At 46.5% G+C, this 25,416-nt stretch overlaps 1 protein-coding gene across 4 annotated transcripts in view; it reads left to right on the top strand.

The window, feature by feature from the left end:
* Positions 1-25,416, top strand: part of PHACTR3 (phosphatase and actin regulator 3) — a 204,115-nt gene that overhangs the window by 145,068 nt on the left and 33,631 nt on the right. For all 4 annotated transcript variants that reach the window (XM_043884710.1, XM_043884708.1, XM_043884707.1 and 1 more), the window contains one exon: positions 20,538-20,691. In XM_043884710.1, the coding sequence (XP_043740645.1) occupies positions 20,538-20,691 (154 nt within the window). The remainder of the gene's footprint in view (positions 1-20,537; positions 20,692-25,416) is intronic.

Below are 25,416 nucleotides of genomic sequence, written 5' to 3'. Positions count from 1 at the left end.
ACACTTTATGTTTCTGCCACGTCACTTTGTGGCTGGATGACTCATTTAATTTTTTTCTTTTTTCCCCCCTTATTTTTACTTTTCCCAGTTTTTTGAGATATAATTGACAAATAACACTGTGTAAGTTAGGTGCGCAGCATAATCTTCACTTACCTACATCCTGAAATGAATTTCACATTAGTAAACATCTATCAGCTCACATAGATACAAAATGAAAAAAAAATTTTTTTTCTTGTGATGAGAACTCTTAGGACTTACTCTTTTGAAACTCATATATACCAAACATCAATGTTAACTCTACTGATCATATTTATCATGTACATTACATTCCTTATTTATCTTATAGCTGGAAATTTGTACCTTTTGACCACCTTCATCCAATTCCTCCTCCATCCACCCCTTGCTGCTGGTGACCTCAAGTCTGATCTCTCTGTGAGTTTGCTTTTGAACCTGCAACACTGTGTTAGCTCCTGGTACACACACAGTGATTCAATATTTCTATACATTTCAGAATGGTCTCCGTAGGTCTAGTTACCATCTGTCACCGTACGAAGGTATCACTTAATTATTGGCCATATCCCCCATACTGTACATTTCCTGCCTGTGACTCACTTATTTTTTAACTGGAAGTTCGTGCCTCTTCATCTCCTTCACCTGTTTCTCTCCCTCTCACACCCTCACTTCTTTTTCACACAGAATAATATTCCACTGTCTAGATGGACCTCAGTTTATTTGCCCTTTCACCTACTGAAGGAAGTCTTGGTTCTTTTTAAGTTTCGGCAACTGTGAACGAAGCTGCTATAAACATCCGTGTGTAGGTTTTTGTGTGGGTATAAGTTTTCAAATCCTTTGTGTGAATACCAAAGTGTGCAGTTGTTGGATCATATGGTAAAGAGTTTGTTGAGTTTTGTAAGAAACCACCAGTCTTCCAGGATGACTGTACCGTTTTGTGTTCCCACCAGCAGTGGGTGAAAGTTCCTGTCGCTCCACATCCTGACCCGCATTTGGTTGGTTGTTGGTGTCCTGGATGTTGTTGGTATCCTGGATGTTGGCCATTCTAATAGGTTTGTAGTGGTATCGCACTATTGTTTTAATTCACATTTTCCTAGTGGCACATGACATGGGGCATCTTTGGCAACCCACTCCAGCATGCTTGCCTGGAAAATCTCGCGAACAGAGGAGCCCGGCGGGCTACAATCTATGGGATCGCAAAGAGTCGGACACGGCAGAGCAGCTAACACACAGTGGCACGTGAGATGCACCATCTTTTCATTTGTTGATTTGCCATCTGTATGGCAAATGGTGAGGTGTCTGTTAAGGTTTTTGGCTCATTTTTCAATTGGGTGGTTTGTTTTCTTATTGTTGAGTTTTAAGGGTTCTTGGTATATTTTGGATGACATTTGTTTATCAGATGTATTTCACAAGTGTTGATTCCCAGTCCATAACTCTTCTCATCATACTCTTAACATTGTCTTTAACAGAAGTTTTAACTTCATGAACTCCAACTGATCAACTGGTTTACTCTTTGAAGTGTGCCTTTGCTCTTGTATCTAAAAAGTCACTGCCATAACTCAGGTCCCCTTGGTTACTTCCTGTGTGATCTAGGATTTTTATGGTGTAATGGTTTATATTTTGGTCTGTGATCCATTTTGAGTTCATTTTTGTGAAGGGAGGAAGGTCTGTGTCTAGGTTCATTTTTTGTTTTCAATTTTGTGTATGGATATCCAGTTGTTTCAACACCATTTGTTGAAGATAACATAAGTCCATCTCTGTCTCTTGTTACTTTTGTGACTTGAAGTCTATTTTGTCTGATATAAGTGTGGCTACATCCACTTCCTTTTAGCTGCTGTTTGCTTGTAGTATCATCTTCTGTACCCTCACTTTGCACCTGTGTTTGTCTTTAAAGCCAGGATGTGTCTCCTGGAGGCAGCATATAGTTGTCTTGTTTTTTTGTCTTTCTGACAAAGCAAAAGGCTTTGTTGAAAAGGGCCACTCGCGCAGAGAGCAGCAGGGTCAGGGAGCCCTGGAGAACTGCCTCTTGGGTCTTACTTTTCAATCCAGTGAGTCAGTCTGTGTCTTTGGATTGGGGAGTTCAATCCGTTTACGTTTAGGGTGATTGCTGATAAAAGAGGGCCTGGTCCTGCCATTCTGTGTCTGGGTTCTGGTAGCGCCTTCACCACTGCTGCTTTTTCCCTTGTGTTTCTGTTATTTGAGGTTGGTGATTCTCCATGAAACTTTCTGTTTTCTCTTTTTCATGCTTTGTGTCTCTGCTCTAGATTCACGTTTTGTGCTCACCCTGTTTGTATAAGTCGTATCGTAGATACAATGGTCCTCTTTCTACCGGTAGCATTCTCATCTTCTTTGGCCTATATGCTTTCTGTCCTTCTTCCCCTTTTATGTTTCATATTATTCCTTTTTATGTTTGAGTTTGTTACCAAATTGAAGGTAGCGATAGTTATTTGGCGGCTTCCCTGGCGGCTCAGACAGTAAAGAATCTGTCTGTAATGCAGGAGACCCAGGTTCAACCCCTGGGTTGGGAAGATCCCCTGGAGGAGGACAAGGCAACCCATTCCAGTCTTCTTGCCTGCAGAATCCCATGGACAGATGAATCTGGTGGGCTACAGTCCATGACGTCGCAGAGTCAGACACGATTCAGCAACTAACACTTCCACATAGTTATTTTTACTAAATTTTTCCTCTTTTAACCTTTATGATGTGTGCTCAGTCGCTCAGTTTTGTATAACTTTTTGTGACCCCATGGACTGTAGCCCACCAGGCTTCTCTGCCCATGGGATTCTCCAGGCAAGAATATTGGAGTGGGTTGCCATGCCCTCCTCCAGGGGATCTTCCCAACTCAGGGATCGAACCCAGGCCTCCTGCATTGCAGGTGGATTCTTTACTGTCTGAGCCACCTTAAAAAACCCACTCTGATATAGAATTGCAGTCTCTGACTCTGCCTGTTACCGTTTTACTCACATAGGTGTGAGCTGTCCCCTTTTGGCTTCAGATGGAAGAGTTCCTTTCAGCATTTCCTATAAGGCAGGTCCAGAGCAGGTCTGGCTCCTTCAGCCTTTGTGTGTCTGGGAAAGCATTTACTTCTCCTCCCTATCTGAGTGATAACTTTTCTGGATCGAATCTTGGGGGACAGTCCCTCTCTTTCAGTATTTTGAGGAGGCCAGGCCCCTCCTTTGGCCTGTAGGGTTCCACTGGCAGCCTGATGGGGTTCTTTGGTAGGTCACCTTTTTTTTTTTTTTCCTTGGGATACCTTGAAAATTCTTTGATATTGACTTTTGACAGTTTTGGTACTGTGTGTCTTAGAGAAGGAAGGTCTCTTTTGAGGTAATTAGGTGTTCCCTTAGCTTCATGGACTTGTCTGTTCTGTTTGTTCCCCAGGTCTGGGGTGTTCTCAGCTATTATTTCTTTTTAGAGTTTTATTTATTTTTATTTTTATTATTTTATTATATTATTATTATTATTACTTTTATTTTATTTTTATTTTTTATTTATTTATTTATTATTTTTGGCTCTGCTGGGTCTTCATAGTTGCAACGAGCAGGGGACACTCTCTAGTTACAGTGTGTGGGCGTCTCATTGAGGTGACCGCTCTTGTTGTGGAGCACAGACTCTAGGTACCCAGGCTTCAGTAGTTGCTGTCACAGACTCAGTAAATTGTAGAGGATGGGTTTATTTGCTCTGCAGGAGGTGGAATCTTCCTGGACCAGGTATCAAACCCGTGCCCCCCTGCATTGGCAGGGGGATTCTTAATCAGTGGGCCACCAGGGAAGTCCTCAGCTATTATTTCTTTAAATAAAAGCTTGCCTTCTCACTCTCCTAATGTCCCTCCTAAAGGAGTCCTAATAATGTTCTTTTAGAATTTCCTCATTTTTTGAGATATTCTCTCTCCTCTTCTGGGCTTCCCTTGTGGCTCAACTGGTAAAGAATCCGCCTGCAATGCAGGAGACCTGGGTTTGATCCCTGGGTTGGGAAGATCCCCTGGAGAAGGGAATTGGCTTCCCACTCCAGTATTCTGGCCTGGAGAATTCCAGACTGTATAGTCCATGAGGTCACAAAGAGTCGGACACGACTGAGTGACTTTCGCTTCCTTTCACTTTCTCTCCTCTAGAGGGCCTGAATCGTTTCTAGATTTCTGTCTCCAAGCTCACTAATTCTCTCTTGCCTGTCGTCTCCTCTATCTCCAGTGCTTTTCACGTGCATTTTCTATCTTGTTTATTGAAGTCTTCAGCTCCATAATCTTTGCTCTTTTTTAGAGTTTGAATCTCTTTGGTACAGTATTCCGTCTGTTCTTTAATTTTATTCCTGAGCTTGTTGAACTGCCTTTCTGAGGTTTCTTGTAGCTCATTGCTTTTCTCCGTGGCAGCTGTTTTGAATCCTCTATCAGTTGGATCACAGTATTCCATGACTTGAAGTTTGGTTTCTGGAGAATTGTCATGTTTGTTTTTTGTTTTTGTTTTTTTTTGGTGGAGCAATGTTACTGTGGTTCTCCATGGCACTTGATGAGTTGTTCCTCTGCCGCTGCATTTGAAGCTGTGAACCACTTTCTTCTTTAGGTAAAGCTTTTTAACTTTTTAACTTGATTCTAACAATTCAACGGTCTTCCCTGATGGCTCAGCAGTAAAGAATCTGCCTGCCAATGCAGGAGACGTGGGCTCCATCCCTGGGTCAGGAAGATCCCCTGGAGAAGGAAATGGCAACCCACTCCAGTATTCTGCCTGGAAAAATCCCAGGGACAGAGGAGCCTGGTGGGCTACCGTCCATGGGGTTGCAGAAGAGTGGGACATGAGTTAGCCAGGTGAGAAGTAAGAAGCGTTTCTTTCCTTTGCCAGTAGGTGGTGCTCTAGCACATGTTTCTGGCTTCTCTTACCTGCACCACCTCTGGTCTTGGTTGAGAATCAGCACTTTCACCCTCCACCTCGTGCCCTTGTTGCCTCTGCTTGTGTGTCCGGCGTCTTGGTACCTCGTTGTCTCTGGTCACCACCCGGGACACAGATGATGGACACTTCCACTGCGTCCAGGGTCTCCTGCGTCACAGGCTCCACTATGGCGGGGGGGGGGCGCCGGGGTCCTGAGTAGCTCTGGTGTGTCTGGGGTCTTGGGGTTTGTGTGCACTGCTGCTGCAGGCTGTGGGGGGCATTTATGGGCACTTCTGTGACCAGAGGGATGAGGTCACCGGCCCTGCCTCCACGGCCACCTATTTCCCTGTGGCTGTGAGCACTACCATGGCCAGGAGGCTGGAGTTGTGTGTGTTGCCTTCTCTGGTGCTACTACTGGGTTCCGTGGGGCTGCAGGCTTGGCAGCTGGGGGTCTGGGATCACAGGCCCCACTTCTGCCATTGCCCAGGTCCCATTGCCTCTCTGTTTCCCAGTCCACCCCGCTGTAGATGCACAGGTGTGTGGAGTTCTCCAGGGTCCTGACATGGTGGGCAGAGGCAGCTTTCTTGAGCCGTGGTTGTAGATTGACAGGGACAGACAAGGAGCTTCTCGTCCACCATGCTGCTGACGTCCTTCTTTGTTGTTGTTGTTCAGTTGCTCAGTTGTGTCTGACTCTTTGAGACCCCATGGACTGCAGCACACTTGACTTTCCTGTCCTTCACCATCTCCTGGAGCTTGCTCAAACTCATGTCCATTGAGTTGGTGATGCCATCCAGCCATCTCATCCTCTATCGCCCCCTTCTCCTCCTGCCAGCATCTTTTCCAATGAGTCGGCTCTTCACTTCAGGTGGCCAGAGTAGAACTTCAGCTTCAGCATCGAAGCTGAAGCTTCAATTTCAGCTTCATTCATCTTCCTGGAGAAGGCAATGGCACCCCACTCTGGTACTCTTGCCTGGAAAATCTCATGGACGGAGGAACCTGGTAGGCTGCAGTCCATAGGGTTGCTAAGAGTCGGACTGAGCGACTTCACTTTCACTTTTCACTTTCATGCATTTGAGAAGGAAATGGCAACCCACTCCAGTGTTCTTGCCTGGAGAATCCCAGGGACGGGAGAGCCTGGTGGGCTGCCATTTATGGAGTCACACAGAGTCGGACATGACTGAAGCGACTTAGCGGCAGCAGCAGCATCTTCTGATGAATATTCAGGTTGATTTTCTTTAGGACTGACTGATTGATCTTGCAGTCCAAAGGACTCTCAAGAGTGTTCGCCAACACCACAGTTCAAAAGCATCAATTCTTTGGCACTCAGCCTTCTTTATAGTCCAACTCTCGCATTCATACATGACTACTGGAAAAACCATGGCTTTGACTATATGGACCTTTGTTGGCAAAGTAATGTCTCTGCTTTTGAAAATGCTGTCTAGGTTGATCATAGCCTTTCTTCCAAGGAGCAAGCGTCTTTTAATTTCATGGCTTGAATTTCATGACGTCATTCTTTACTAGTTTTTAAAGTCATAAATGGGTGGTATTGGGTCTGTCCATCAGTTAATTTGATCATGTGATTATTAGTCTTAGCCTGTTGATGTGATTCATTATATAAATTGACTTTCAAAAGCTGTACCAGCCTTGCATATCTGGTAAAAGTTACATTTGGTTGTGGTATGTAATTCTTTGCACATTTTTGGATTCAATTTTGCTAATCTTTTAAGGATTTTTGCATCTGTGTTCATTAGAGATTCTCATCTTTGATTTTCTTTTCCTGTGACATCTTTGGTTTTGGTGTTAGGGTAATGCTGGCCTCATAGAATGAGTTAGGAAGTAATCCCTCTGCTTCTAAACTGTGAAATCAATTGTAGAGAATTGACATAATACTTCCTCACAAGTTTTGGTAGATTCACAAGTCAACCCCTCTGGGCCTGCTGCTTTTTGTTTCAGAGGATCATTTATTGATTCATTTTATTTAGTAGAGGCTTGTTCAGATGATCAATTTCTTGTGTGAGTTTTGGCTGATTGTCTTCTAGGAATTGGTCCATTTCATCTAGGTTATCCAATTTATGGGCACAAAGTTATTTGTAGTATTCCTTTAATATCCTTTTAACATCTGTATTATCTATACTAATAATATAATATATTATTATCTATACTATTACAAAGTATAAAGACTTCCCTGGTGGCTCAGATGGTAAAGCGTCTCCCTATAGTGTGGGAGACCCGGGTTCAGTCCCTGGGTTGGGAGGATCTCCTGGAGAAGGAAATGGCAATCCACTCCAGCATTCTTGCCTGGAAAATCCCGTGGATGGAGGAACCTGGTAGGCGCAAAGAGTTGAACCCGACTGAGCAACTTGACTGACTACACTATTATAGGTAGTATATATAGATAATATACTATAGATAATAGTATAGATAATATTCTATTATCTATATTCTATTATCTATACTAATAGTCCCTCTTTTATTTCTGACTGGTGGCAATTAGTGTCCTTTATGTTTTTCTCTTAGTCTGGCTAGATGCTTATTGATTTTATTGATCTTTTCAAAGAACCAGCTTTTGGTTTTATTGATTTTTCCATGTTCTTCTATTTTTAATTTCCCTGATTTCTGCTCTAATTCTTGCCATGTCTTCTGCTTACTTCGGATTTAATGAACATGTCTTACTTTTATCATTAGCAAACCAGTAAGGATAGGTATTTTTTAGAAAAGCCCTCATTCTTGCTTTGGGGGGGTTCTCAGTCTTACAAACACACAGATAGGCAAGAGTAATACAACTCAACAAAGCCTGCAACAGAGGAGCTGATGCCTGGGCTAAGAACAGGTTAGGTGGTGGGCAGATGTCAGGAGGAGGACCAGAGGCTATTTAATAGGGTTTTGAGGAATGAGTAAGAGTTTGCCAGGCAGGTGAAGTCTCAGAGATACGGCAGAGGTGGGCGCACTTAGGAAACTAAAGCTGGCGTGGACCACCTGCAGCCCAGAAGGGGTCCAATCTGGAGAGTCTTTGTTGGTGTCCGCGTAGGGTTGATGGGAGAATCTCCTCCATCGCGTTTTGCACTTTCCTAGGTAATCTGAGAAGGCTGAGAATCCCAGCCATGGTGTCACCAGCCAATATTGCTAATGGTGAAAAATATCACTAATGACTGGTACATTGCATCTGTTTGGGGAAGAGGACTTCCTCTGTGGCTCATTGGGTAAAGAGTCTACCTGCAGTGTGGGAGACACAGGAGACCTGGGTTCGATCCTTGAGTCAGGAAGATCCCCTGGAGAAGGAAATGGCAGTGATTTTTGAGGGGGCCCAGCAGCACAGCCCAGTCAACAGCCACAGGAGAGGGAGGCCCCGGTGTGGCTCAAGGGCAGCTCCCACACCTGCCTGATCCATCAGCTGAGCTGTGTCACCTGTTGGGGGAGGAGCTCCTGGGGAGCCGTGGGACCTGCTTTGAGGACTTGCCCAATGGGAACCCTGGGGCTGCCCTGTGTCCTGAGCAGACAGGTGTGGCATCTGGTCTGTGATAGTCTTAGGATTCCAAATGTTTGTTGTCGTTCAGTTGCTCAGTCATGTCTGACTCTCTGCAACCCCATGGACTGTAGCCCGCTGTCCATGGGGTTTCCCAGGAAAGAATACTGGAGTGGGTTGCCATTTCCTCCAGCAGGGTATCTTCCCGGCCCAGGGATAGAACTCATCTCCTTCATTGCAAGCAGTCTCCTGCATTGGCAGGTGGATTCTTTACCACTGAGCCACCAGGGAAGGCCATCCAAATGTTTACTTGAACCTAAACAGAACCCCCAAGATGGGTTCTACAGCTGGAGACCCTCAGGGGCAGGGCTTTACCCGGGAAACAAGGGACCTAGCAAATCATTCTCAGTGAGGCTGCAACCAGATGAGCGTTTAGAACTGAGTGTCTATGTCTAAAGAGAGGGTCACCGAGTTTTCTGTTGGTGCATCCCAGGAGTGTACACACACACACACACACTGGGTATTTGTATGTTATTTCATTGTGTATTATGTTCATTTTCATTTAGTTATTTATAAACTTTATATACATGCATGTATTATTGCAAACATTGTAAAATGTACACAAAAGTAGTAATGAAGGAAAGATGACATGAAATAGCCATTGTGTAAATATTTTTCTTTTCTACCACAGCCTGACCTCCTGAATCTTTAAAGTGAGGCCCAGAGATCGGCATTTCAGGAAGAACATAGCTGGGGTGGGGTGGGGTGGTCAGTGTCTGGTGCACTTTGTCCAAAATCCATCCTTGGTTGCTGCTGTTCAGTGTCTTGGTCACGTCCGCATGGACTGCAGCATGCCAGGCTTTCCGGTCCTTCACGGTCTCATGGAGTTTGCCCAAGTTCATGTCCATTGAGTTGGTGATGCTATCCAACCATCTCATCCTTGATAGGTCCACCCTAGTATAAAAGCTAGAATTTGCTACCGCGTCTTATACAAAAATCTGCTTTGTTGTTTATTGGACATGCATGTCCCAGCTCTGGGTCCCTGGATATTCTCAGGGAAAACTGGAGCACCAGAGGGAGCTCATGGCTATACTGAAAGCTGCCATAAAGGCAAAGAGATGGAAGGAGGGCCATGTCTGGATGAGAAATCCTGACACGTTGGGCTGGACGATGCGATGATACAGGGACATCACTGTGGGGGGCGGCAGGGCCAGGCACTTGTGATCTTGCCTGAACTGAAGGAAAGGGTGGCCCTCTCTGCAGACTCTGACATCCTTTCCCCCTGGACATAGCTGGTGAAAAGTGAAAGCTAAAGTGTGTTGTGTTATTTGAATCCTATTTCAAATGTGGTGGAGGGTATGTTGAACAGCCCCTGGTAGCGAATCCTCTGATGTGAAGAGTCACCCACAGTCTGATGGGGTGAGAACTTGCCTGTCCTCACAAGGATGAGCGCAGAGTATACCGCTTGTCACTGCTCCTGCTTGGCCTGGGGCTCTGGGTTTGGCATCACCTGGAAACTGGCCATTCCCCACATGCACACCAGGTGGCGCTGCAGAGAGTCACTGGGATGCAGGATGCTCCCAAGACCAGCATCCCGGGATGCTTTGGGACAAGCGAGTGGGCTGTTTGTGGTGGGGCCTGTGAGACTCGGGTGGTTCTTACCAAAAGCACCAAGCAGCAGAGTTGTGTGTGGGACTCACAGGCCCAGAGATAATCTGATACAACAGAGTTCCTATTGTATCAACAACCAACCCAAACTAGGCTCCAGACTCCAGAGAACTCTGGGGGTGTGGAATTACAGTGATGCACGGAATTATCCACTGAAATTGCAGTACTAGCTCACATTTGAAATTCACTCTTATCGTTGGATGACAGGGGAAACAGAGTGAGCCCCACAACCAACTGTCTGCTTTCTGCCTGGAACATCCTCCTAGGATGGAGGGTGCAGGGAGGTGACCTCCAAGCTGAGTGGTGGTCACATTGATATGGGAAACAAATCACAGTTCTGTGGTGCTGAAGCAGCTGGAGTTTGTAGGACAGGGTCCTGAAAAAGGGGGGTATGTGAAGGGGCCTTCCGAAGTTCATGAGGAAATTCAGCCAACCAGGGGCAGACAAAATTCCTCAGGACTTAGCAGAGATCACCTGTAGGAGCAAGGAAGGTGTGTGATTCTGGAGAATGGGGATGCTGGGATCAGTCCAGACCACAGAGAGATTTCAGTGAGCACCATGGACCATATTTTAAAACCCTAGAAAGGCCAAACCTCGGAGTAAGGAGTGTGTTGTGGAGTAGACAACCATGTTCAAAACTGGAATAGACCTGCCTTTGTTGCAAACATGTTCAGAGCCTTAAAGAACAGGATGAATGAACAGATGGAGAATCTTCACAGAGAGACAGACACTATTAAAGAGAACCAAATGCAAATTCTAGAATTAAAAAGTATAATATCTGAACCAAAAAATCCCCAGCAGCTTTAAGACGGCCCCACAGCATCCATGCTTGTGCCAAAGCAGATGTGAGGGCTTCTCATTGGGGCCCCTATAGCTCATGGTGGGTAGGGGGACATTCATGCCTTCCTCCTCCCATTCACGTGACCTGAGGCTTCCCCCCACCCCCCACCCCCCAGGATCACCAGTCTAGACATGCAGTTTATTGGGAAAAGGGCTGCATTAGTGGTGTGGGGATATGCGTCTTTATAGCTAAGGCTGTGTACATCTCCATGAGTGTGTCCTTAGGATAAATTCTGAAATGTGACTAATTGAGAAAAAGATCTCGTGTTGAGTTTATTTTTAACTCCTCAGCCTTCTGTTCATATTTATACACGACCCCATTTATGTTCCTCCCTCTTCTCAAGATGGTACTCTAAGACTGGGATTCTGGGAGGAATAGCGAGGAGACGATCCAGGGTGGAGGGGGGAGAGGAGTGTCTGTCTAAACCTAAAATACACAGCAGCTTTGGCTCAGGAATGCTTGCCTTCCCAGAAATGGAACTGTTGGGAATTTTCATTCATGTGCAGGGAAACACAGAAATGAGGGCAGTCCCTGAAGCTTTGCTTAAAAGAGCCAGAATAAGCCCTAACCTAGATGTCTATTCACAGGGGAGCTGGACCAACAAGTAATGGGATCAGGGGACATCCACACTCGGGGGATGTCTGGAGCCATTGAAGGGAGAGTTGGGTCAGGTCATCCTGCTTTAGAATCAGATGTGTGAACGAGCCAGCCTTTGCTGTGCTGTATGTGGTGCGATCCCACTTCTGTGAAACAGTTAAATGGGGGTGTCAGTTGTTAATGGCAGACAAATTAGATCTGGAAGCAAGTCCCGCAAAACAGCCATAGTGGTTTCTGCTGGAGAGGAGATGTGGGTGGGGGAAGGGGATCCTTGCCTCTAACTGATGCTGTTGGGCTTTGGTTGTTTGCACTGTTCTCATAGCTGAGTGAGAGATCAGGCTTCTTTGGGCCAGAAGGCAGCCTGCCTTAGCATTGCTCTCAGTGGTGACCTGGGACATTTCCCACCTCCATGAACTTAACCTTCCCTCTTGTTGTCTCACCAGTAAGACACCAGGCAGAACCCAGGAGGGGCCAGTCTGCTCTGATAGAGTCGGCACCCCATCAGTCAAAGGGTGGTCTAATAGTATATTTTTTTCTTTTCCAAAGTTTGTTAATTTGGCAAATGACATGGGTTGCTTTTCAAATGTTAAACCACCTTGCCTCCCAGTTGGTCATTTTTATCAATTGTTGGATGTGATTTGCTACTGTTTTGTTGAGAATTTTACATCATTGTTCATGAGGGCTATTAGTCTCTAGTAGGCTTTACTAGGGTATCTTTCTTAGTTTTGACATCTCTAAATTCTATCCTCATAGCATGAGTTTTACCATCTATCCTTCTTTTCAGTGTTCTGAAATATGTTGTATAGAATTAGAATTATTTACTTCTTACGTGTTTGTCAATGCATGCATCTGGGGCTGCAGGGGTTTTTTTTTTAAATGGGAGAAGGTTTTAAAGTAGAAATTGTATTTATTTAGTATATACAGATCTATTCCGGTTGTATGTGTCTTCCTAAGTGAGTCTTGATGGTTTGTGTTTGGATGGATATTGCCCCTCTAATTTCTGACACTGACAATCTGTGTGTGTGTCTGTCTGTGTCTCTCTCTGTCTTTCTCTCCCTTCTCACTCCTATCTCCCCACTTCCCCTGAGAAGTCTGCCTGGAGTTTAATTGGTTTTATTGCTCTTCTCAAAGCATTAGCTTTATTGTTTTCTATTTTCTGTTTCATCAGTTTCTGTTCCAATCTTTATTATTTCCTTTCTTCTACATCCTTCGTTTTAATTTGCTCTTTTTCTAGTTTCTTAAGATAGAATCAGGGGTCATGGATTTGGGCCTTTTAGTTTCTTCAAATATAGGCATTTAATGCTGTAAATTGCCCCCAATATCACTTGGACATGCTGTATTTATTTTTACTTCAAAATACTTCCTAATTTTCCTTGTGATACATTTTTGGGACTGTAGGTTGTTCAGAATTTTAAAATTTAGTTTCCAAACATTTGGGCATATTTCTAGAGATCTTTTGGTTATTAATTTCCAATTTAACTCCACTCTGGCCAAAGAATATACTTTATATGACTTGAGGATTTTTTAATTTACTGATACTTGCTTTATGGCCCAGAGTATGTCTTGGTAAACATTGCCTGTGCTCTTGGTAAGAATGTGTATTCTTCTGTTGTGTGTTAGAGTGTTTCTATAAATGTTAATTGGATCAGATTTCTTGATACAGTGTTGATCACATCTTCCATATTCTTACACATTATCTACTTGTTCTGTCAATTGCTCAGAGGTCTGAAATCGCCAACTTTAACTATAGATTTATGTATTTCTTCTCTCAGTTCTATTGGTTTTTGCTTCATATATTTGAACCTCTTATAATAGGGTCATAAATATTTAGGATTGTTTTGTCTTTCTGCTAAGCTGTCCCTCTGTCATTTGGGATGATCCTATTTATCCCTGAGAAACCTCTTTGCTTTGGAATCTCCCTTGTCTGATATTAATGGACCACTTTAACTTTCTCTTGATTAACCTCAGAATGGTACTTTTTCCCTTTATAATTTTCATCTCTTTGCATCTTTTTATTTATTAAAATTTTTATTGGAGCATAGTTGCTTTACATGAATTTGAGCAAATTCCAGGGGATAGGGGAGGACAGAGGAGCCTGGCATGCTACAGTCCGTGGGGTTGCAGAGTCAGACACAACTTAGTGACTGAAGAACCACAACAATAGTTGCTTTAAAATATGTTAGTTTCTAGTACCGCAAAGTGAATCATCTACAAGTATGCATATATCCCCTCTGTTTTTTTAATTTCCTTCCCATTAAGGTCACCACAGACACGGAGTAGACTTTCCTGTGCTGCGCAGTAGCCTGTTATTAGTTATGCATTTTATACATAGTGTATATATGTCAAAGTCAATTCATCCCACAGCCCCTTTCCCCCTTGGTATCCATACATTTGTTCTCTGCGTCTGTGTCTCTATTTCTGCTTTGTAAAGAAGATTGTCGATATCAGTTTTTGCAGATTCCACATATATGCGTTAATATGCGATACTTATTTTTCATGTTTTTATTTAAATGCCTGTTTTGTAGGCAGCATGTAGTTTGTGCTTACTTTTTTGTCCTTCCCGAGAATTTTTGCCTTTAGTTAAGCTATTCAGAGGCTCAGACAGTAAAGAATCTGCCTGAGAACAATTCAGGAGACTTGAGTGCGATCCCTGGGTCAGGAAGATCCTGGGAGGAGGGAATGGCAACCCAGTCCAGTATTCTTGCCTAGAGAATCCCACGGACAGAGGAGCCTGGAGGGCTGCAGTCCATGGGGCTGCAAAGGGTCAGACATGACTGAAGCGACTTAGCACCCACGCATGCACCCACGCCAGTGTTCTTGCCTGGAGAATCACATGGACAGAGGAGCCTGGCGGGCTACAGTCTGTGAGGTTGCAGAGTCGGACACGATCACTTTTGCTTTCAAGCTCTTCAGACTGTTTACACTTCACAGGTCCATTGATTTCATTGGGTTTAAATCTACTCTTTAGTTTTGCAGATCTCCAGCCTCTCTGTGTGCTGCTTCCCCTTCCCACCCCTACCCTGCAGACTCTCGCTGTCTCCATCTCCTTGGTCTTCAGGCTTTGTCTTCTTCACTCAGGGGCTTTCCAGGCTCTTCCTGGTCCATGACCTCAAGACCTAGTCAGCTGGGTGATCATAGAGCTCACTGTTTGGTTCCCATCTCAAGGGTCACTATCCTTCCCAGTGTCGTCAAAACCACTGTTTCATATATTTTGATTTTTGTTTATTTGTGGGTGGGAAATTCAGCATATATTACTCTATCTTGGTCAGAAGTAGAAGTCAAAATCATCAATTTTCCTTTGGAGCCCTGGACAAATTTTCACGGCACATTCTTCCATGGAACAAACTGTGTCCTGATATGACAAATCCCCCAGAGGGAATCCTTCCTACAGGATCCTACAGGATCCAGCCCCAATGCTGCTTCCTCTAGAAATCCTTCCTTGATCTTGACCTCAAGTCTCCTTCCTTGTGTGGCCTGTTTTCTCTTGCCTGCACTATGGAACTCAGCAGACATTTCCTGAGTTTGTGCAGGAAGTGAAATGAAAAAGGCAGAATCCTCTCTGTGGATGAGCTCACCAGATTTGTTTTCCTCCATTGAGTGAAAATGTTTCAAGCTTGGGTAATGACCATGGTTAGAGGAAGCCACACAGATAATTGGGGTATGTTGTGAGAGTGTGCAAATAGGAACACACATAATGTGTTTCAGATCATTAGAGGTGCTTGTTTTCACATCTGCTTCACCCAAATGAGCTCAGCAGGGTATGCCCCACCTGGTCATTTCTCCTCTTGAGCTAGGTGTGCAACAGGAATAACAGGTCCACTAGAAATGGTGCCTTTCTGAACCTAATAGATTCATGAAGGTCACAGCTAAGAGTGTGGATGCTGGGGTCAAGCCCAGGTATAAATCTTGGCTCTGTTGCTTAACCTGTTGACACATCAGCAAGAAAACAGGAGCTCGGTTGTGGCCATGCTGTTTGAGACACTTGATTGGGACCTGAGTGGAGACAGCCTGAAGATGCAGCATGGATTCAGGAGAGAAGATGTGACTGGGGAGGGAGAATCTGAGTGTTAGTAGTTGGTCCCTAGTGTCATGGGGCAGGTGAGGTCATGTAGGAAGCAAACATGAAGGAGGGTTTGAGGGCTGAGTTCTGGGCACACCCTTGTCTAGAGGGGAGATGATGAAGAACCAGCCAAAGACACTGATGGGAGGACGCCAGCCAGTGCAGTGCCTAGGGAGAGAAGAGGTAGGCTTGACAAGGAAGAGAGTGGTCCAAGGCCTGACATCCCCCACAAGCATCCTTTCCCTACCGGGTGGATAATGGTGCTGATGACACAGGGCTGGGGGATGTTCTGCATCCCGCACTCACTGGTGGTGAGCCTGTATGGAGTCAGGAGGTTGCCCCCTGCCGGCTGAGGTGGAGTCAGAGCTCTGGGGTCTGCTGCTCTCTGGCCATGCTGGGTCCTGGGAGAAGAGCCAGCTTTGCCTACCGTGCCTGCTGAGCCCTGCCTGCCAGCCAACCGTGTCTGGGAAAGGCTCTCCAGCATTGGCTGGAGAGGAACTGGATCTGTAACATCCTTTTGTATATAATTTTATTTATTCATTTATTTTTGGCTGTGCTGGGTCTTCATTGCGGCGTGGGTTTTCTCTGGTTGTGATGTATGGGCTTCTCACTGCAGTGGCTTCTCTTGTTGAGGAGCATGGGCTCTAGAGCACATGGGCTCCAGTGGTTGTGGCTCCCAGGCTCTGGAGCCCAGCCTCAGTAATTGTGCTGCATGGGCTTACTTACCCCGTGGCATGTGGGATCCTCCCATACCAGGGATCAAACCCATGTCTCCTGCATTGGAAGGCAGATTCTTTACCACTGAGCTGCCGGAAAGTCCAAGGTTTTACTTTTAATTGACTTAGGATTTTTGGCCCATGCATTGGTTTTTATTCGCTTTGGCCAATTAAGAACTCTATAGAGTATTGAACAAGAGTGGTCTGAAGATAAATGAAAGCCTTGTGCTTGGAAAGACAATATTGTTTCAACCAACGCCCCCAGGGAGAAGATGTTTTGCACTGGGCTGGCTCTGAGTCAGATCCAAGGTAGGCAGCCTTGCAGTGGGGACTTCTGGGTACCAGAGGCACGTCAAATGATGCAGCTGTTTGGGGATGAGGGCCGTTCCTCTCCCCACAGTGGCTTTCAGGCACCTGGTCCTCAGGAGAGAGCAAACTGCTGCAAGCATGCTCCAATTTAGAGAGAGGGGCAGGGGAGTGGATGGAGCAAAACATTCTCACTGAGATTCCACCAGTTCCTCTTGAATAAAGACTCCCTGTGCTGCCTTAAATTACTTTGATTAATTTTTAGAATTCTGAAGAAGTTGACCCTGATGATATTTCCAATTTTCTTGTTGCTCTTATGAAGGAGAGAATTTTCTACTATCTTTGCTACTTTAACTCCACTAGGGTCTTTCTTTTTAAACAATTATTTAGAGATAAGGAAACTATGTTGATGATTAAAAATAAAATACAGATAAATTAATAAGTAAAGTCCATTTCTAGTGTCTCTATGCCAATTTATAAGAAGGTTGTATATATTTACAAAATTAAATGCAAATATAGATAAAGATATATATCTATATCTATTTATATATATATATATGGTGCATATTTTCCTACAAGTTATTTCTTTTAGCAACGTATCATGACTGTCTTTTTGTCTCTCAATAATGAATATACCACTGTTTTTAATCAGGGCTTCCCAGGTGGTTCAGTAGTAAAGAATCTGCCTGCCAATGCAGGAGATACAGGTTCTATCCTTGGGTCAGAAAGATCCCCTGGAGAGGGAAATGGCAGTCCACTCCAGTATTCTTGCCTGGAGAATCCCATGGACAGAGGGGCCTGGCAGGCTACAGTCCATGAGGTCACAAAGAATCAGACACAGCTGAGTGACTAAGCAATAACAACTACCACTTTTAATAGGTTGATAATATTCAGAAACTTCAGTACTTTGGCCACCTGATGCGAAGAGCTGACTCATTTGAAAAGACCCTGATGCTGGGAAAGATTGAGGGCAGAAGGAGAAGGGGATGACAGAGGATGAGATGGTTGGATAGCATCATCGACCTGATGGACATGGGTTTGGGTAAACTCCGGGAGTTGGTGATGGACAGGGCGGCCTGGCGTGCTGCGGTTCATGGGGTCGCAAAGAGTTGGACACGACTGAGCGACTGAACTGAACTGAATATTCAGATGACACATGTGCCGTAATTTGGCACATGCTGTCTTGTTGGGATATTTTGGCTGTGTTTGTTGTTGTTGTTGCTCAGTCACTAAGTTGTGTCCAACTCTTTGCAGCCGCATGGACTGCCACACACTAGGCTTCCCTGTCATTCACTATCTCCCAGAGTTTGCTCCAACTCATGTCCATTGAGTTGGTGATGACATCCAACCATCTCATCCTCTGCCACCCCCTTCTCCTCCTGCCCTCAATCTTTCCCAGCACCAGGGTCTTTTCCAATGTATTGGGTGTGTTTAATTTCTTTATTTTGTAAATAAGGCTGGGTGGACACCCTTGTATGTGTGTTTTATGTGCTTGTCTCATTTGTTTGGGGAGCATACTCTTGGAAGGGGGATTTCTGGCTCCAAAGATAGGAGCACAAGTGTGTTTGTGGGCACTTGCAGAGATGATGGTCCCCATAGGAAGGGAAATTTCCTAGCCTCAGTTTCTCTGCATCACACCCTGCTCTGGATCACCTGCTCATTTAGACTAATGCTGTCAGTTTGGTAGAAGTACCACTCAAATTCATGTAAAACCTGCATTTTAAGCCATTTGTCTGGAAATTTCTCTTTGACTTTTAAGTAGCCAAGCCTGGTAACCCCCAATAGCCTGGGAAAGACTGTCAGCCCGGACATTTTCATAATGGCCCTGTAGGTGCCCAAGCTGTGCTCACAGAAGCTGAAAGATTAAGCGGAGAATTACCCGCTCTTAGAACTAAGACTTCCTGTGCAGTAGATTCTCATCACATCTAGAAATCTCTGATGAAAGGGTCTTTCAGTTAAGAACAAATATGCTTAAAGTTCGTAATGACAAGCCTGAGACATTTGCAGTAGGCTTAAAGACATTCTTTATCAAAAGCTGAAAAGATTAAACTGCCTTCAGTGTCATTTCACGGTTAAGCATATTACACTCGTCTGAAATGGCAATCCCCCTCGCCTTCCCGCCATGTATGAGACCCTTGACATTCACGAAGGACGTGTCCCGAGACCTTTGAGGCTCCCTCGATTCATAAATGCCAGTTTGGCTTTCAATTTTCCCCAGACCATGCAGCAGAGATCAACAGAAAAATGCATGTGACTGCTTTAGGCTTTTATGATTCTATAAATACAGGACTCCAATGATGTATAAAGCTATTAAAGCAAAATCAGGCTGGAGTCCTGGCTGAAATGGTTTCTGGGGTCATTATTTTTCCCTTTGTCTATAAAACACATAGTAAACAAGTTCACATTAGAAAGTCAAGTTTCAGTCAAGTATGATTTTTTATATCTTACTTTATCCCAAATTTCTGTTAAACTATCACCTTGCTGGATGTATTTCTTACTTTGTATATCCATACCCCACGCTGGGAATTGACTTTCTTTAGGGAGCCATGATTCTTAATAAATAGTTCGCCACCAGCTGTGGGGTGACCACATTGGATGATGGTTCAAACTCCAGGAATTAAACCTACCCCCTAATAGAAGTGCAAAACCATATACCCTCAGAATCACAGTCTACGTTGTACTAATATTTGGAGTTTCTTGCCAGTTGTCAGCATGTGCGCTGGCTGGGGCAGATACGGACTCTGGTGTTCAGAAAGCTCAGTGCCATGTCCTGGCACCTAAGGCATGACCCTTCTCTGGCCTTGAATGCAGCCAATCCCCATTTCTGCTCTTAGCAACTTACTGACAAGAGAGATGTTACTACTACTTTTGTTACCCAACTTCCCTGGTGGTTCAGATGGTAAAGAATCCACCTGCAATGTGGGAGACTCAGGTTCAGTCCCTGGGTTGGGAAGATCCCCTGGAAAAGGAATGTAACCCACTCCAGTATTCTTGCTTGGAGAATTCTATGGACAGAGGAGCCTGGCAGGGTATGCAGTTCATAGGGTTGCTAATAGTCAGACTTGACTGAGCAACTAACACTTTCACTTTCTTTTGTTACCAGAAAATTAGTGACTGGAGTGTTTCAATGTTCACTTTTGTAAATTGCCAGCTACAGATGCTAGTTTCTGCAAAAATCTCCCGGTCAATAATGTGTTAGGTAAATCTGAACAACATTCCTTAAGATCTTACATCTTAGGTGCACTCAGATGTCACTCTGCTGCTTCTGGACACAGGGAGAGAGAAAGATCAGTGTCAGCCTTCTAGACCCTGAGTCAGGCTCACTCGACTGGATAACCTGCTGCATCAACACTGTTCCAGGACCCAGGAGAACAGACTGTCATAGGACTTTCAGTCTAGTGGAGGAGACAGACGATAAACTAAGGAACCAGAAAGAGACCAGATAGGGGAGGAAATGATCCTAAGGGTGACGGAGATTAGAGGACCTATTGGGTCTCTGAGGGCCGGGTTCCAGGCCAACGACATGGTTCAGAAGGTAGCCAGCCCAGGATGGTCCAGGCAGAGTAGGGTGGTCAGCACTGGATGGACATGTTGCTGAGACCCTGAGCTGGGATGTTCCAGGAATGAAAGGGGATCCAGGTGGCCACGGGGTAGCAGGCAGTGGGGAGGAAGGGAAGGGCCTCCATGGATAGAAGTAACTAATTTATGACCCAAACTCGGACACTTTTGAAAGAAAAGGAGGTGCTATTGATAATTGCTCTGGGACAGCAAGTGTCTCTCATGATGGTCAGTGGAGACCTGCATGCACAATCGGTACCCCACCCATGGAAGGTGTGGGGTGGAGGGGGCTTTGTGAAGGGAGGTGCCTTGCCCACCGTTCTCTGGGGGGCACCACAGCTGCTGGACTCACCCCTGTGGCTCTGGTGCAGGGTCTTCCCTGCAGTTGGGATGGGGAGCATCTCGCCCGGCAGCCGGCACCTCCTGACACCTGTGATCTCATCACCCCTTCTCCCAGGGACCCTGCCAAGGAAATGCAAGAAGGAGCTCCTAGCGGTGAAGCTGAGGAACCGGCCCAGCAGGCAGGAGCTGGAGGACCGAAACATCTTCCCCCAGAGGACGGATGAGGAGCGGCAGGAGATCCGGCAGCAGATAGAAATGAAGCTCTCCAAGTAAGTGTGGGTGCGTGGGCCCCAGAGGGGCTGGTCCCACCCACCCACAGCCCGACCCTGCGTTGCGCCCACCACCGTCAATGTTTGGGACCAAAGTTTCTTGCCGTGGGGGCCATTGGAGCATCAGATGCTTGGTGGCCTCCCTGGCCTGGACCCATGACATCTCCTGTGACAACTGACATGTCCCTAGACACTGCTGAGTCCCTCCTGCCCGGGCCCAGTCTTCCTTGTGGAGAAGGACTGGTTATAGAAGCAGGGCCTGTGTTTGGGCAAGCTCTGGGGGGACGGGGTGGGGTTTGCCAGTGCCGCTGGTCTGTGGCACCCTCGGAGAAGCGGGGGTCTATAGCAGGGGCTCCCGAGCTCGGGGATCCCAGTGTTTGGGGCTGGGTGACTCTGGTGTCCTGTGCACCGTGGGACATTTAGCAGCATCCCTGGCCTCTGCCCTGGAGATGCTCACAGCCCGCCCTCCCCCCACCACTGTGACAACCACACATCCCCTGGGGATAGAGCCACTGCCACCCCTGGTCTAGGACCACTCCCCCAAAGGTCGCCCTGGGCTTCTCCTTCAGGTCGTCCCTCTGCCTGAGGCTCAGGCCTCCTCACTGCGGGCAGATGGGCCCTTGTTTCCCATCCTGCTGGGAGCTTGGGCCCAGTGTGTCGCCCTCTGAATGCCTTTACTTCAGGTTTTTCAGGGCCGAGGGCAGTGAGTGTAATTGGTAAAACCCAGCAGCCAGATGTTGCATTTCTCTGGGCCTCAGTTTTCTCGCCTGTGAAATGGGGTGATACCTGCTGTGGTCTCACAGAGAAGGAGCAGGGGGCTCAACAGGTACATGTTTCCACAGGCTGTGGGGTCCCTGGCTGGGGTCCTGAGGGCCTGGAATCACATAGTCCCAGTCTGAATTGCCGCTCTGTGCTAATGTGCTGGGGATCTTGGGCCAATGGACTCACCTCCCCAGGTCTTGGTTTTCTCATTCATGAAGTGGGGTGTTGATGCTCTCAAGATCATTGTGAGTTGCGGGGAGATCCCATAAGGAAGGTGCATTGCACACCTGGGGGCGTGTAGTAGGTGCTCAGTAAGTCAGTGCTCAGGCTTTCCTGGTGGCTAAGATGATAAAGAGTCTGCCTGAATTCGGGAGACCTGAGTTCGACCTCTGGAAGATCCCCTGGAGAAGGAAATGGCTACCCACTCCAGTATCCTTGCCTGGAGAAGCCCAAGGACAGAGGAGCCTGGTGGGCTAGCGTCCAGGGGGTCGCAGAGAGTCAGACATGACTGAGCAACTAACATTTTTCAAATCAGTGCTCACCGTAGCTGGTAGGGCCTGGGAGCCTCTCCTTCTGTGTTGGCTCTGAGCTGCGTGGCGAGGGTGCCCGCTGTGGATGGCTGTTGAGGTGCCCATGGTGACCGGTGGCCCCAAACCCAGAACAGGGCTCCCTGTGGAGAAGCTTTTTAAAAGTACTGATTGCTGAGCCCCACCCCCCCACCCCCCAACCTGGATCCGTCTCTGGGATGAGGGGGGACTTTATTAAATTCCTTGATTTTAATGGGTTGAAGGAGTCTCTCCACGTTGGATGATTGCAGTGAGACTGTCAGACCCCCAAGCACTTGTTCCTCTTATTCAACAAAGGCTTATCCCACTTGAATGAAGGGCAGGCTGGTGCTGTGGTTATTGCTGGAGATAGAGCTGTGGGTAATGAGGGGGAGAGGTCCCCTGAGCCCCACACCCCTGAGAGCATCCTCAGACCTCTTCCTGTGTGGTGGTACCCACTCTCGGGCTTGGTACCAACCAGATGCTCAATGAGTGCATGTGGGTGGGAAGGAGGGTGGGCTGGGAACACAGCTGCATGGATTTCATGGCTGAGGGGATGTGCCAGCCGATCAAGCTCTGTGTCCCGGCTGCCTGTCTCACGACGCCACGCACTATCATAGGAGGCATGGTTTTCTGTCTCTCATTTCTAGCGAGATTAAACTTTTTTCTTTTCTTTTTTTTTTTAGTGCTTATTAGCTTTTTGTTTTTTTCAGTTCCTTTCCTGTCCATTACCCGAAGTTTTCTTTTATCTTACTGACTTGAGGAGTTTACTCTGGAAATCTCAGCTCCCAGCCCTCTCCAGGTCTGCGAATGGCACCTCTTCTCCCTCTTTGGGGCCGGTCTCATCATTTTGTTGATCTTTCCCTTTGATGTGTGAAAGCTCTTCATTTCTAAAGTCACCAGATGATCGATCATGTACTTCTGGTGTCAGCAGATGTTCTCCATGAAGAGCCAGATACTGAGTCTTGCTGCCTCTGGGGGCCTACCGTGTCTGCTGTGACCACACAACTGTTATCACACTCACTCAGTCACGGCCAGCGCGTGGTGAGTGAGTGCGGCCGGGGTCCAATGGAGGTTTATGCACAAACATGAACAACAGCCCACCCGGCCCCTGATGTACTTTATGGTTCATACTATTTGTGCCCAGTCTTAAAACACCCTCCCCTGCCCGGATGTCAAAAACATGATTTTTACACATTTGCTTTTGCAGTTGTCTTCTGTGCCAGCCAATAATGATTTTCTATTTGCTAAACAAAACCAGGGGCTTCCCAGATGGGGCAAGTGGTAAAGAACCTGCCTGCCAATGCAGGAGACATTAAGAGATGTGGGTTTGATCCCAGGGTCCGGAAGATCCCCCGGAGGAGGCAATGGCAACCCACTCCAAAATTCTTGCCTAGAGAATCCCATGGACTGAGGAGCCTGGCAGGCTATGGTCCATAGGGTCACAAAGAGTCAGACATGACTGAAATGACTTAGCATGTACACACTCAAACAAAACCAAGCTTTCCTTCAAAATAAGATATTAAGCAAATTAAAGAAAAAATAGTAAGCATTGTAAGTAAATGAGATTCAAGGAAAACAAAACGATCACAATGATGCTCAGCTTAAGAGAACTCTGGGGACTCCACTCCTGTCTCCCAGGGCAGACGGGAGGTGGAAAAAGGTAGGGTGCTGGGACCTCGAAGTCCCTCTGATTAAGTGGTACCCCAAACGCAGGCCCTGGACTAGACTTCCTCCATTAATCACTGAGTCTGTAGCTTGTTTTAAATCTTGGAGTAGAACATAGTAGCTCCTTGGCTGTTTGTCACCATGTTTAAAAACGGAAAAGCAAGCCCGGAATTAGACACGGAAGGGCTGAGAAATCACATCCCAGGGGGCAGACACAGCCCTCCCAGCTGCCTGGTTTGTTTCCCTACAGAAGTGGTTTAATTGGATCCTTTGTCTTTGTTTTGCCTCCTTTCAGAGATTCTTCTGCCTTCACTTGCTGAATAATTCAGCCTCTGGTTGCCATGGCAACCGGCCATTCACCATATCCTGAAGTGCAGTTGGTGTTTTCGTCTTGTGTATTTTTAAAAAATTTCCAGACCCTTACTCTTTCATCTTCTGGGCAGTCCCAGAGCGTTTTTAGATGAAGTGGTCTTGGTCTCCCCAACTCTGTGCTGCTGCTTGTTAGGCGGGGGCATATGAAGTCAGAGTCAGCTTGGGGGAATAAAGCCTCATGGTAGTTTTCATCCCCTTTCAGTTCAGCAGCCCAGCCCACCTTTACTGTGTGTGTAAATGGACCTGCAGTGTCTCACAGGCCCAAAGCTCCAGGGACTCTCACAGTGGGCGAGTTCTGGAAGTTATGGTCTTGCTTCAGTACGGTTGTGTGCTCACCATTTAGGTGGAGCCGGTAATAAGGATGCCTGACAGCTTTCTTTATTACTATTGTTGTTGTTATTATAAGCTTGAGGTGTCCAGCACTAGAATTCGGCATTTGTTTACAAAGTTATTAAATGACAACTTTGCCTTCTAAGTGCAGAGCCCGTGCAGTGAGTTTTGCTTGCTTTCCCTCATTTCATTTAATCTTTGTAGGAACCAGTTGTCATCATCTCCATTTTACAGATGAGAAAACTGAGGCTTGATGAGAGAGGTTTAGAGACTTGCCCGGGGTCACACAGCTCTGAGGAGGCGGGCTAGGTTCCTCAGAATCCCCAGCCTGGGTGGCGGGCGAAGCAGGTTCTCGGAGGCAGTCTCTGGCTTATCTGAGTCTCTGGGTTTTCTTATGCTGTGTGGCTTTCGTCAGGACATTCAGGCCTCCAGCCAGGCCCTGGGCCTCTGTGCAAAATGCTTCATGCCTGTGTTAAGGTGGGGATTGCTGGAGAGGATGCAAATGTGCCCCCTATACCTGGAACAGCATGGTTAGTGAAAATATCCAGAGAGTGACCCTGGGCCAACCATGGGCTTTGGGGAAAGGCAGCCAGGCGGGTTCAAATCCCAGACCTCCCTCACAGTGCTGTGGGCTTGGGCCAGCATCGCCTTCTCCGAATCTCCCCCTGGTTTGTAAATTCAGCACCGTGGCAGCACTTTTCCCCTGGGCCCTTCGGAAGATTCTAGGGTAGTCCCTCTGCAGACAGGTGAAAGTGTGTTCCCGATGGGGAGGGGAGGGATGTGGAGCTGCTGCTGGTGGTCCTGGCTGGATGCACGTGACTAGTGGTCTCCTGGGAGGGGCGGAGGCCAGGCCAGGGTGCTGAGCTGCTATAGAAGCGGCACCTGGAGGACTCAGGTTGTGTTAGTGTAGTTGGTAACGACTCTGTGTTTGTTCCCCTTGAAAGTGTTAGTCGCTCAGTTGTGTCTGACTCTTTGCAACCCCATGGGCTGTATCCCATCAGGTTCCTCTGTCTGTGGGATTTCCCAGGCAAGAATATTAGAGAGGGTT

Source organism: Cervus elaphus, chromosome 23, assembly GCF_910594005.1.
Source record: "Cervus elaphus chromosome 23, mCerEla1.1, whole genome shotgun sequence".
Classification (NCBI taxonomy): domain Eukaryota; kingdom Metazoa; phylum Chordata; class Mammalia; order Artiodactyla; family Cervidae; genus Cervus; species Cervus elaphus.
The sequence above is the reverse complement of the archived record's forward strand: the minus strand, read 5'-3'. Positions and strand labels throughout refer to the sequence as shown.